This window comes from Mus caroli, chromosome 5 (genome assembly GCF_900094665.2).
Source record: "Mus caroli chromosome 5, CAROLI_EIJ_v1.1, whole genome shotgun sequence".
NCBI classification, from domain to species: domain Eukaryota; kingdom Metazoa; phylum Chordata; class Mammalia; order Rodentia; family Muridae; genus Mus; species Mus caroli.
The window spans coordinates 96,359,046-96,372,539 of NC_034574.1; the positions used below are offsets into that span (position 1 = coordinate 96,359,046).

Genomic DNA, 13,494 nt, shown 5'->3' on the forward strand with positions numbered 1-13,494 from the left:
TATAGCCCTGGCTGTCCTGGCACTCACTTTGTAGACCAGGCTGGCCTCGAACTCAGAAATCCGCCTGCCTCTGCCTCCCGAGTGCTGGGATTAAAGACGTGCGCCACCACGCCCGGCTTATTTACATTCTTAATACCTTACTTGCCATGGAACTTGCTACATTATAGCCTTGAAACAGCTTTGTTTTTTGTTTTTTCTATTTTTTTTGGCCAGACTTTCTTTTTCCTTTTCTCTTTTCTCTGCAGTAGACAATATGAAACATCCCTTGAAGGCAACTTGGTCAATCAGGACATAATGCTAAGGCGTCAAGAGGAAGAAATGATGCAGTTGCAAGCCAGGATGGCTCTCCGACAGTCGCGGCTCAGCCTGTATCCAGGGGACACCGTCAAAGCTTCCATGCTCGACATCTCTAGAGACCCCCTAAGGGAAATGGCCCTGGAGACAGCCATGACCCAGAGGAAGCTCAGGGTGAGGCTGCTCTTGCCCACTGTGTCCAGACTGGCTCTTTGATGGTCAGTAGTAGGTTTTCTTCAGTAGAACAGCCACAGATGAGCTAGCTACCTGTCCTGTGGTAAATAGCCTCTCACACATGTTCCTGTCCGAGACCCTCGCTAAACTCAGCGGGCCACAAAGAACAGGTTTTTAAAAAGACCTGAAAGTAGAAGGAATACTGATTGGGAAGAGGACGGCGGCTGGGGAGGGACGGAAGAGAGGAGTGGATGGAAGTGTCGTGAGGAAACCCATTGTTTATAATTAATATATGCTAAATAAGAAGCTGCTATAGATATCCTTAAGATGCCTGTAAGTGAGATTGAGATTCCAAATTAGTTTTCCCCGGGATTAGATGTCTTGAGTGATAATAAAATCAGTATTTAGCTGCTTCCATGATTTCAGTTTCAGAATGTTACTAGGTGGGTTTAGAGTGGCTTAACTGCATTGTGATTTACATGTGTACCTGGGCATACCTGTCCATTCCTATACTCTGCGCTCAGGAGACTGAGTCAGAGCCATCATGATGCTGAGAGTAACCTGGGTGGCATAGATATCCCGTGGCCAGCCTAGGCTGCACAGCAAGATCACATCTTTCAGAGAGAAATACACATGTATTTCCCGGCATTAGTCTCAGGAGGTTGAAGCAAGCTCATTGTCTAGCAGTGTGAAGAATATCTGAGCAGCAGAGCACACCCATCTCAGGAGAAATGCTTACGAAGAAAACAAAAACAAAACAAAGACAAAAATATGAGTAACACATATATGATCCTTGAGGGCACCTGGCTTTTTTCAGTATAACAGGAAGCCACTTCCTTATAGTAAGGAATCCATTAGCCCATAGTCAACAGATGAGCTGTGGAGGTCAAGGCTGGTTCAGGAGCAGGAATACTTTTGTAAGTCCATCCACCTCTGCTCAGGCATTCAGGGTCCTCACTTACTGAGTCTCTTTTTCTATAAAATTCTCTCACCACCACCACCATCAGTAACATCATCTTACGTGTATGAGTGTTTTCCCTGCATATATGTCTGTGCACGCATGCATGTGTGCTTAGGGCCTGTAGAGGATAAAACACCACACCCTGAGAGTCCCCGAGAGCTGGCGTTTCTAAGGGTTATGAGCTGCCGTGTGGGTACAGGAAAACTGGGCTGCAGTCCCTTCCTTTTAGGAGCAGCCTGTGCTGACTGCCGGGCCCTCTCCCCAGCCCTGCCGAGCCTCTCAGAGACGACTGGACTAATGCCAAGCCTCAGGTTCTCACCCCAGTATTCAAGGCAGGAAGGAAAATGCTGGATCTCACATTCTGATCAGGGAAGGCCTTTCTGTTTGCCATATTCTTCTTTACGTACTAGACCCTGAACAGAACTCTGAACTGGGACTGTTTTCTCAAGGAGTATTGTGAACATTTCATCACCCTAATCTTTTATATGTGGAATTAATTCCTTAGACAATGTACCACTCCAAAGTTTTAGACTGACAATAAAACATGACTAAATGTATTCTGAGGTAAATGGAAGGAATTTGATGAAAGTTTACCAGTTAAATATTATAACCATACCTGTATCAAAAGGAGATGATAAATAGGATGTCATACAAATGATATGGGCTTCAGATGTGATAATTCTCTACAAGCATGGGGGGCACTCACATGCACAGACCCTCTCCCCGCACCTTAGTTTTAGCCACCTACATGAAAATACACACACACACACACACACACAGGGGTGCACGCACACACCATAAAAATCTCTGCATAGTTATGGTTATATATAGTTTTACATATATATATATATATATATATATATATATATATTAACAAGTTTGAAAGGGAATAAAATAAGTATGGTGGGGATTGGAAGTAGGAATGAAAATGGTTTAATTGCAGTTTTTAATTAAAAAATTAAAAGGTTGACTAAAAAAAAAATCTGCATAAAGCATGCTCCACTTCTAAGCAAAAGCCAGTGTCCTTCACTCAAAGTTTCTACACTTGCTTTGCAGCCTCTTCTTCTGATGTGTGCTTTCTTATTACTGCATTGCTGCCTTTTAAATAAGGACCTAGGATAAATAGTAAAAATAATATATTCCGCTTGTATGACTTGCAGAATTTCTTTGGACCTGAGTTTGTGAAGATGACAGTTGAGCCATTTGTATCTTTGGATTTGCCACGGTCTATCCTCGTAAGTAGGAACTCCAACTTCTGTCCCTCTTAGGACATGTGTCTAGTGATTCTCTAAAGCAAGTCTAATGGTCAAGGGCTGCTTTAATAAAGACTTCTTTTCAGTCGCAGACCAAGAAGGGGAAGAGTGAGGACCAGCGGAGGAAAGTGAACATAAGGCTCCTGAGCGGGCAGCGGCTGGAGCTCACCTGCGACACCAAGACCATCTGCAAGGATGTGTTCGACATGGTCGTGGCTCACATCGGCTTGGTGGAGCACCATTTGTTTGCTCTCGCCACCCGCAAAGGTATCTCCATGTTTTGATTCAGAGTTCGCAGTGGAAAACCTGGCATCAAGATGGCACCCTGGACCTCTTATTGAGCCAGGCTTCATTCGGGGGCGGGGGAAAGAGTAATTAAATAGGCAGGTCGGTGGATGCTGAGAAGGAGCAGAAGGCACTTAGAGACTTTTTCCCAGTTTCATTTATTGTGTTTGTGAGGCTCTTTCCATATCTATGTAGTTTTTTTTTAAATGCTTGTGCTTTAAAAATGAATAATCCATCCTGTAGAGTCACCCATTAAGTATGCAATTAAATTAGTACTTTCTTTTTTAATCTCGATTTAAAATAAAGTAGCCCCAGAGGGGTGGAAAGAGCTAGGACTTAACCTCTAGGGCTTACTCACCCCACCCCCATCCTGGACTGACCAAATAGTGTTATCTACCTGCAGATACCTTTGAGACAGATCTCTTTATTTCTTAAACATTCTGTGCACGTCAGGCTTTGTAGACCTGCTGTTTAATTAGTGACTAATAGCTAATACTCACTGCAGACCTGTGCTCTAAGGGTTGCCTTCCAGCGCACTTTATTTTGTCATTGGATTCTTATAATCGCCTACAGTGCAGAATCCAGCATCATCCTGATCTTACCGACAGGGAGATCGATGTCCGGGGTGGAAGAGGAATTTACTCTCACAGGCAGTAAGACGTGGCCGGGATCTCAGTCCAGGTCTGCCTGTCTCCGCCTGATTTTGAAGACTGATCCACACTGAGCCAGCCTTATGCAGCGCTCAGCCCCTGCTGTACTTCTGAAGGGCCTTGTTCTTTTTATTAATACATTCAACAGAAATGAAGACATCAAAGGAAAACTCTCCATGCTTGCTGAATGCCTTTCTCATTCTGTTTCAGAGAATGAATATTTCTTTGTTGATCCTGACTTAAAATTAACCAAAGTGGCCCCGGAGGGGTGGAAGGAAGAACCGAAGAGAAAGGGCAAGGCTGCCGTTGACTTTACGTTGTTTTTCCGAATTAAATTTTTCATGGATGATGTTAGTCTGATACAGTGAGTGCACAAGGCTTTCTCTCTTGCTCTTTCTGGGCCCACTCTGCTGACCTCTAACCGACTGGCACAAACCCCTTGATTTGGATCCAGGACGATCTCTTCTTTTTCATTTAAAAGAAATGTAACGGTCCTCCTTCATCCGTGTTCTTGTGGCCATGGTTTCAGTCACTAGTGCTCATTCATGATCAGACACTGCTCTGGAAAATTCCGTCCACAAACAGTTTTCATTCCTCTCTGTTATGTGATGCTCTGAGTGTTTTGATGAAATCTGTCACCCTTTACACTCGGCCTAGGGCACGAGCTGTCCCTTCACCCCGGGTACCCGTGCAGCGTTCACCTCCTGCCTGTTAATTGCTTAACTGTCTCATGTCATCAGTTCAGTGACACCACTGTGCTCCTGTTGGCGAAGCCACTACTTACTGGTGGCTCCAAAGCACAGGAGTCGTGACTGGCAGCTCTGGCAGGCCAGGGAGCTGTACAGTGCTTCCTTAAAGGGAGCAGGTAAAAGCTCTTGACCTAGTAAGGAAGCGAGAGAGTCTGCGAGACTGAGTTCCCTGTCATCGGTGCTTAGCTTCTTACTGCCCCTAAACTGTACTTTAGCCTTGACCCAGCAAGTGTGCGCTTAGGGAAATGCATTGTACAAGGTCTGGTGCTTTTCATAACTTCAGGCGTTTGCACAGCTCATGGAGTGTTCATATGACCTGCAAACTAAGGGTGCTGTCAGTATTGCCCTTAAACAACTTCTTTTTAAAAAAATTTTTTGTATTGAAAAAAAAAACTATAATTCTGGTCACATTTTCTCCTCCCTTATCTCCCCCAGATTTTCCCCACTTACTCAACTCCTCTCTCATTTTCTCTCTCTCTCTCCCTCTCCTTCTCTCTCTCATAACAAAGTAAATAAACAAGAAAAAGAAATACACACAGAAACCCTCAAAGCCAGAAAGCAAAATACACAAACAAATGACCAAGTAGACAAAATAAACAAGCCCCAACAAAGCAAAATGAAGCAGAAGGTCTACAAACTACCACTGAGTTGGCTTTGTGTTGTCCGCCTACTACTGGGCTTGAACCTGCTCTTAAGTATGGGCGCCACGCCCTGAGAGACTCCATTGGAGAAAATAAGTTTTCCTTTGCAAGCAGGTATCAATTGCAGGTAGCTTTTTGGTTATTGGTAGGAGCCTGTGTCCACTCCCAACTCTCAGGACTGAGACCCTGTCGGACTTGAACCTGTGCAGGCCTGTATGTGCTACCAGTCTCTGTGCACCAGTCCTGGGTCGTGTATGCCCAACACAGAGTCATGCATCTTACAGTGTGTCACCTCCTCTGCCACATGGCTCCCTGAACCCCGAGGGCAGGGTTTGATGGAGACATCCCCTTTAGGACCGAGCGCTCCAAAGCCTCCCACTTTCTGCTCATTATCCTGTCGTGGCTCTCCCTGTTAGTTCCCATTTACTGCACCAAGAAGCTTCCTGATGGTGGCCAAGCAAGGCAGTGGTCAAACTTGCACTGAGTGCCCTAGAACAGCTTAATAACAACCATAGTTGGAAACATGTATGCTAGAAACGATGCATATGATCAGAATCCTCCCAGGGTTCGACCTCTAGTCAAGGTATGCATGTGCATCTGTATTTCAACAGACACGACCTCACGTGCCATCAGTATTACCTTCAGCTGAGGAAAGACCTTCTGGACGAGAGGGTGCACTGTGACGACGAGGCCGCCCTGCTTCTCGCATCCTTGGCTCTCCAGGCAGAGTATGGAGATTATCAGCCAGAGGTAGGCTTGTTTTCCCCATGCCAGATGAAGTAGGTATTGGTAAATGTGTTCATTTTCTGTCTGTGTTTTGCTTTGCTTCGATGATGGCTATCAAAACCAGGGCATGCCAGACAAGCGTTTCCCACCAAGTTACAACATCAGCCTTCGCACTGTTCTTAGCGGAAATCATGGCTGACCTTACGATGATCTTAAACTCCTTTGGTTCCTCATAGTGCCCTGGCACCTATCCCCTAGGTGGACTCTGATTATTCTGTTTAAAACTGTCTTGTTTTGGAGGTTAGGGTTATCGAGTTCCAAACCCTCCATTCCCCATGTTCTAAGCAATAAAGAGACTCAGTAGAGGGTGTATTGGTCAAGCATGGACTTGAGGGACCCTGCCTTTCACACAGTGGCAGGCCATGAGCCAGGCAGAGGCCATGGTACAAAGAACCATGCTCAAAGCTCCATGTTCTTGAATGAAAGAGACCTAGTAGGAAGCAGATGATAGAGCCCACCCCTTGCATTACCACATTATGCTTAAGCTGTAATGGCACAAGGCCCTCTGTGTCCTCCCTTGAGACTTGCCAATAAGTCCAGCTATTCTAACTCACCAAAGAAAAGAGAGATGCATTCTCTAGAGAGAGGTTAAAGCATTTCTTCTCTTGGCAGAGACAAGAACTTTAAGAAGGAGAAAGAGGCCTGCCATCAGCGATAGGCAGGCAGGACTGTTGACAACAGCGTTCTTCCCCCTAGGTTCATGGCGTGTCCTACTTTCGCCTGGAACATTACCTGCCCGCCAGGGTGATGGAGAAGCTGGACGTGTCCTACATTAAAGAAGAGTTACCCAAACTGCATAACACCTATGCAGGCGCTTCCGAGAAGGAGACAGAGCTAGAGTTCTTAAAGGTAAGCATGCAGAGTGACCAGTAATAAGCAGTGTTGCAGGTTCATAGAAGCTGGGGGTTGGTATCTGACCCTCTGCAGTCTCCAGCTGCTTGCTTCTGCTTGCTGCCTGAAACTATAGCAGTTTAATTCTCATCTGTGAAAGAGAAAACAGGGCTCAAAGAAATCATGATGCTTTATGGTCGGGAGCACGGTGAGGGACAGAACTCTTAGTTGAACCCACACCTGCTGCCTGCCTGTGAATCCTGTGTCTTCACCCTGTTCTGTGTCTGAAAAATCAAGCTGTTTCACAAAAAGAAACAGTTGAACTGACTGAGTAGGTGTGAGGGGCAAGTTCACACTCATGCTAGAACTGCTTACCCTTATTCTGCAGATGAGAATTGGTCTTTGTATGAATGATAATTACCTCATAGATACAAAACGTCCGAAAAAAGTGGCTTATGATTTGAGCTTTGCCATCAGCTTACAGGTCAATAAAGTGTATTTATGATAGGAAAGGTTGAACTAATTAAGGTTTCAATATAAGAAGCTTAGAGAACATTCAGTTCCAGCAGCCATGGGGAGAGTATACCTTCTGTTTGCTGATCCATAGTGTAGAGAGCCAAGTTTCTCATTCTACACATATCTCGGAAGAGGCGTCATAACATCTCTAAAGTTTTTTTTATCTTTAAGGGATTCGTGATAAGAAAACCAAAGCAGGTTTGCTTTCAGTGCACACTTGAGGTCAGGCTGTGAACTCAGTTCTCCATAGCCGTTGTGTTCAGTATCTGGACGTGCTCAACAGCAGTGTGTATTTATAAGGATGCTGAAGCTCTGCAGCTCTCTAGCCACCTCCTCAAATGCAGCGCAGGCCCCGCTCTCCGCAGAGACAGCTGTGTCCTCCTCTGCCCTTTCCATCTTAGCCTTGAGGGTGGGTAAGAAGTGATGATGTTTAGGGTATTTAAAGATAGCTTTTAGATTTATTGATTTCTAATATTGCTTGTACATACACACATGTGTGCACACATATGTACATGTTTGTGTCTGTGTGTGTGTGTGCACACGTAAGTGTAGGTATCAATGGAAGCCACAGATGTCCCAGCCTCTAGAGCTGGAGTTATACACCATTGTGATTCACTCTACATGGGTGCTGGGAATCTTGTATAGAGCAGTATGTGATCTTAAGCACTGAGTCATTTCTCCAGCCCCAGAATTACAAGTTTAGTTTGTCTTTCTTATTATTTTCATTGACTATTTTCTTATGTTTCATTTTCCACTTATCTAGCTGCTTTTTTGATATGTATACTTAAACATTTTTCAATTTCCCTCCCATCTGATTGACTCAGCAAAGTATGCTTCCATTATATATTATGGATATAGTTCCTTTGCCAGATGCATGCCTGACATATACTTATTTCTCAGTCTGAGTCTGCCCTTATATTCTGTCACTGACTGTCAGAAGCCATTTAAGAAAAGCTAAAGACATGCAAGTGGATATTCTGGAGATGGCCCACCATTTTTCATGGCCTGCCATGGATGAACTCTAAGAATGCAGGGTCTTTAGAGACTTCATCCCAGGATTGCTTTTTGCAGTTGATATATCTTTCCTGTCACTATTAGACAGCCTAATGATTCCTGGGCATTTGCCCACCCTATTAGGCAGACTTTCTACAAATCAACATGAAGATGTACTCTCATACAGTAATGCTGTGTAGACAAGTTGATGATTTCATAATTCCTAATAATGAATTTATAGAGTTCCTAAATGTATGCAAGTACAGGTCCTCTGTAGTGTAGAAGCTGCAGGTAGAGCTCTGTAGACCTTCATGTGTCACGGGCTAATTGCACTAAAAGAAGAAATCAGGCTTGGAACAAGTTTACGATGAAGGAAAACATTCCTTTAGGTCAGGTATGAGATCATTCCCTGGTCACTAGAGGTCATGAACTGGAAATGGACAAGGACCTGTAGGTACAAGGACAAAAAATAAAGCATTGACTAGTTTATCTATACAAAACTTCAAAACTAGTAACACACAAGGCAAATGATTTGTCTCTTGACAAAACCATGCTAACTTATGGCATAAAAATTTTAGTTTTAAACTTATAATGAACTTATGGGGGGGGGGCTAGTAACAGATAATGAATCTTTAGTGAGATACCAGTCTTAATGGAAAGACATGTAAACAATGTTGCTGTAACTCTTTAGACCTTATCAATCTATGACATGAATCCATGCCTTAAACTTACTATGAAATTATTGGAATGTAAAAGTATTTAGAAAACCATATAATTTATTATCCCACTTTGATGTTTGCCTGACAGTTGTGTGAGATAATCTTAGAGACAGTATATATATATATACTGAGAACAGAAAATCGTGGTTGTTGGAGCTTGCCATATGGAGCTTTGCTCCTCCCACTAAGTAAGTGTGTATGTGTGAGAGAGAGTGTGTGTGTGAGTGTGTGTGTGTGTGAGTGTGTGTGTGTGTGTGTGTGTGTGTGTGTGTGTGTGTGTGTGTGTAAAGTGGTTGGAGNGTGTGTGTGTGTGTGTGTGTGTGTGTGTGTGTGTGTGTGTGTGTAAAGTGGTTGGAGCCTTTCTTTCTCTGCTTTATCCAGAATGAGTGTTTTTTCTTAGTGCCTGGATTTTCTCTCATTTCTTTCTTTTATTCTTTTCTTTTCTCTCTGGTTCACGAAGAGTTAAAGAACTCGAACCTCCCACATTTTCAGTGAGGGACCCTAGAGCCAGAGAGAAAAGAGTATATTAACTAAGACTTTTCTTTCCTTTCTCTCTTTCTTTCTTTCTTTCTTTCTTTCTTTCTTTCTTTCTTTCTTTCGTTCTTTCGTTCTTTCGTTCTTTCGTTCTTTCGTTCTTTCGTTCTTTCTTAGATTTATTTTATGAATGCGAGTACACTGTGGCTGTCTTCAGACACATCAGAAGAAGACATCAGATCCCACTACAGATGGGTTGTGAGCCACCATGTGGTTGCTGGAAATTGAACTCAGGGCTCAGAGCCTCTGGAAATGGTTCCAGTTTTCATAACTGCTGAACCATCTCTCAATCCCAAGCTTCCCCCCCACCCCCTTAGTCCCCTGCTGCTAACAGCAGGAGCTAATTATCAGAAGCCAGTGGCTTTTTGTCTTAGAATAGCATAGAGTTAAAGGAAGAGAAAAATTCATAAATAGTAAGCATCTTTAGCCCCACAATCAGAGACAGACAGCCATTGCTTACCTCCCTGGGAAACCTGTGACAGCAGGCTGGTTACCAGCAGCTGACTTCTTTTGTTACTGCTATGACTTCTTGTTGCTTCTTTTAGTGTTTTCCATGTCCTGACTTAGTGCTCTTGGCCTCATCCACCCTTACAAGTTCTTTAAGTGTCAGACACTTGGCTCCTTCCTCTTTTTAGCCCTCTAATGTGGTTTGGGTTTGTTTTCATTTGTCACTTAAAGCGAGTACTGGGAATACATTTTCGGAATATGGATGTCACATGTTACTGAGTGCGCTGACCCAAGTCTAACCCCTCCCCTGTACACCACTGTTAACGCACGTGCATCACTCTGTGTGTTCCAACAGGTCTGCCAAAGGCTGACAGAGTATGGCGTTCACTTTCACCGGGTACACCCTGAGAAGAAGTCACAGACAGGAATACTGCTGGGGGTCTGTTCCAAAGGTGTGCTGGTCTTTGAGGTTCACAATGGAGTCCGTGCCTTGGTCCTTCGCTTCCCGTGGAGGGAAACAAAAAAGATTTCCTTTTCAGTATGTCTATTTTAAGCTCTTTTTGTTATATTGTTAACTGGTGTAACTGATTTTAATTGTAACAGTTTACTGACTTTCCATCGTAAACCTTAGTACTACATAAAGCTCTTTCCCCTTTTTAGTTATAGGTGATCTTACTGAGATTTCGCTTCTGGTTTCTGGTTTTGTTTTGATCTTCCCAAAGCCTAGGGATGCATTCCTAACTGGTTATATGCTCAATTAATTTGAGTTAAATTACAACTGAGTTGGACTCTACTAGATGAGAACTTACTCTACAGCCATAATCCCTCGCGTAGAGGAACACCCCTGATATTTCTAAGATAGATGGTTATCTCCCTTCTAATGAGCCTGTGACGCTCAAGGGTGGGGCTCTCATAGGCCTGTTATGTGAGGCCAGAGGTCCGGTGACCACTGAGCTTCAGAAACTAATGCCATGAATTGCTAAAATTTTAGATTTTAGAGTCTACCCTCTACCGTGATATTATTAGAAAAGTGACTTTTAGCAGGGGGGTGGGAAATGCATTTAAAAAGGTAGTTATCACCAGGCGTGATGGTGCACATCTTTAATCCCAGCACTCAGGAGGCAAAGGCAGGTGGATTTCTGAGTTCGAGGCCAGCCTGGTCTACAAAGTGAGTTCCAGGACAGCAAGGGCTATACAGAGAAACCCTGTCTTGAAGGGAAAAAAAAAAAAAAAGGTAGTTATCTCCAAAACATATTCTGTTCTTGAATGTGGAGTATCTGAACATTGAAGTGTCATCTGGCACACCTCAGAGCCTCAGAGAAGAACAAAAATACATTTGTGTACTTATGGTCTAATGATATTTGAGGACTACTGATATTTGGGCTGACATAGGTTCTCACAAAAATAATATTCATAAGAATATAAAGATTCTGCTGTATTCTGGATAAGGCGCCTTTAAAATCAGATCTAGACCTTGGGGTTGGTTGCTTCCTATGACATGTAGAGTTTCCCTCTGAGATTGACAGATCTTTCATCATTTTAAAACTGTTGAAACCAAGAAATTACCTGGACTTAATTAATTTTTTCAAGTGGGTATTTAGTAGAACAAATTTATGAAGGAAACTTAGATAAAGTTATCCTGCACCCCTCTCAGTTCTCACAAGCCCTCCCTCGTATGCACTTTCTGTCCATCCAATCAGCCATCGGAACCAAGCATTCTGCTCATTTGTCTCAAACGGCACATTGTGTGTAATGCAGCCTTCTGTAATTACTCTGGACCTCTAGGTCCCTCTGGCGGGGGGCTCTGCCTACCGTTGGCTGTTTATTCTAGATCCCTGTCCTGCAGCTCTTCTGAAGATTGAGTAGATTCTACCTTCCATGCTGATCACTAGATTTACTGCAGTGGATTTTAGTGTCTTGAGAACTCCGTGGCAGTAGTTAAGGGGTACATTTGTTAGGGATAACAATATAGCCAGCCATCTGAACAGTTACTAGGTGTGCCCGTAATCAAGATTCTAGTTTGATGCCACTCTATTTTAACATATTCTCACACTTGCTGGGTTTTATTTTTAACAAAGTGAAGTCAGGTTCCATCCCAGAGATTCAGGAGCACCAATCTCTACCTAGAACTTAAGAATGTTTCTCTAACTTACTGCGTTCATTATAATGTCTTTCCCTTTGTTTTCTAGTGTTCATTTTTATTGTTGCATTTTGTTTATGGTATTAGTATTAGTTTCTAATTAAAATTATAAAAAAAAATTTTTAATTTTATTTTATTTATATGAGTACACTGTAGCTATCTTCAGAGACACCAGAAGAAGGCATCAGATCCCATTACAGATGGTTGTGAGCCACCATATTGTAGCTAGAAATTGAACTCAGGACCTCTGGAAGAGCAGTCAGTGTTCTTAACTGCTGAGCCATCTCTCCAGCCCAAGTATAAAGATCTTTAATGTAAATTTATATAAGAAGTCTATTTAAAATTTTATACATCAGTAAGGCTGCAGTGTTTTAGGTAGTATTCTCATCATATAATTTTGGGCTCTTACTAAATCTGACTTTTCTGTGCCTATTTCTATGTTTGAAGTAAAGATAGTAGAGACTAATTTGCATAGTAGGTAATAGCTGGAATAGAATCTAACCTCACTTAAGTAAATGTCCATTATTTGCTGTGTTCCCTGGCTTGTTAGATGCATCTTTTTTTTAAGGTGTAGGGACCACCTGAAAACTTCAGCACAGACCACAGGTTCTAGGAGGCTCTCTTCGTAAGTTATATCATCTTTCAAGAAATATCAGCCAAAAGAAATTGGTTTATTATTTTTCTACTTTTCTTGAACTTGGTAAAAAATAGCCATCTCTAAATACTAAAGTATTTAAGTCTCAAGTTATATCACTTGGTATCACTTCTGTCATGTGTTTCTTTTCTTTATCCCCACCCCCTTGTTGTCTGGGAGGCCATATGCTCATGCTGCCAACGCTGGTCCTGAGTTTCCAGGCTCCAGTGCTCCTCTTGCCTCCTCCTCCTCTTTCTCTTCCTCCTCCTCTTCCTCCTCCTCCTCCCATGTACCTCCTCCCCTTCCTCCTCCTCCTCCTACCCCGTACCTGGGAATGCGGGGATGGGATGTACCTCCCCTGCCCAGCTGTGCCACCACAGCTTTGTACCCCCCAGACCCTCCTTAGCTGAATCATAACTCTAGCATTACTGTCAATTTTAAAATGTCTTTAACTCTTACATACTCGGGTTACTGAATACATAGTTCTTATCATTCTTAGTAATATTCACGAACATTCCCATCAACTCAAAAGTATAAATGTGATTTCTAAAACTTACTTCAATTTCTGGAAGAAGATGTTCAAAATACATCCATGAACTCAGCCTACATGTATGTCTGTGCCACCTGCATTCAGTGCCTCTGGAGGCCAGAGAGGGTGTTGGGTCCCCTAAGCTGGGGTTACACCTATGTATTAGGTGCTCACAGCCAGGTCCTCTGTCAAAGCAGCCATTGCTTTAACCACTGACTCATCTCTCCAGCTTCCCTGCCACCCCCCGCACCTCCCAGCAGTATTTCAAAATTTTTCTTGATGATGAATCGAGTACAGTGTGATTGAAGCTACAATTGCTGAAAGTGGCAGTTAATACTAATTTATGTGTCAACTTTGC

At 43.1% G+C, this 13,494-nt stretch overlaps 1 protein-coding gene across 1 annotated transcript in view; it reads left to right on the plus strand.

The window, feature by feature from the left end:
• Positions 1–13,494, plus strand: part of Ptpn13 (protein tyrosine phosphatase non-receptor type 13) — a 176,285-nt gene that overhangs the window by 99,939 nt on the left and 62,852 nt on the right. Inside the window, exons 10-16 of the mRNA XM_021162112.2 lie at positions 246–468; positions 2,590–2,664; positions 2,769–2,949; positions 3,828–3,981; positions 5,619–5,757; positions 6,490–6,642; positions 10,189–10,371. Coding sequence (XP_021017771.1) covers positions 246–468; positions 2,590–2,664; positions 2,769–2,949; positions 3,828–3,981; positions 5,619–5,757; positions 6,490–6,642; positions 10,189–10,371 — 1,108 coding nt within the window. The remainder of the gene's footprint in view (positions 1–245; positions 469–2,589; positions 2,665–2,768; positions 2,950–3,827; positions 3,982–5,618; positions 5,758–6,489; positions 6,643–10,188; positions 10,372–13,494) is intronic.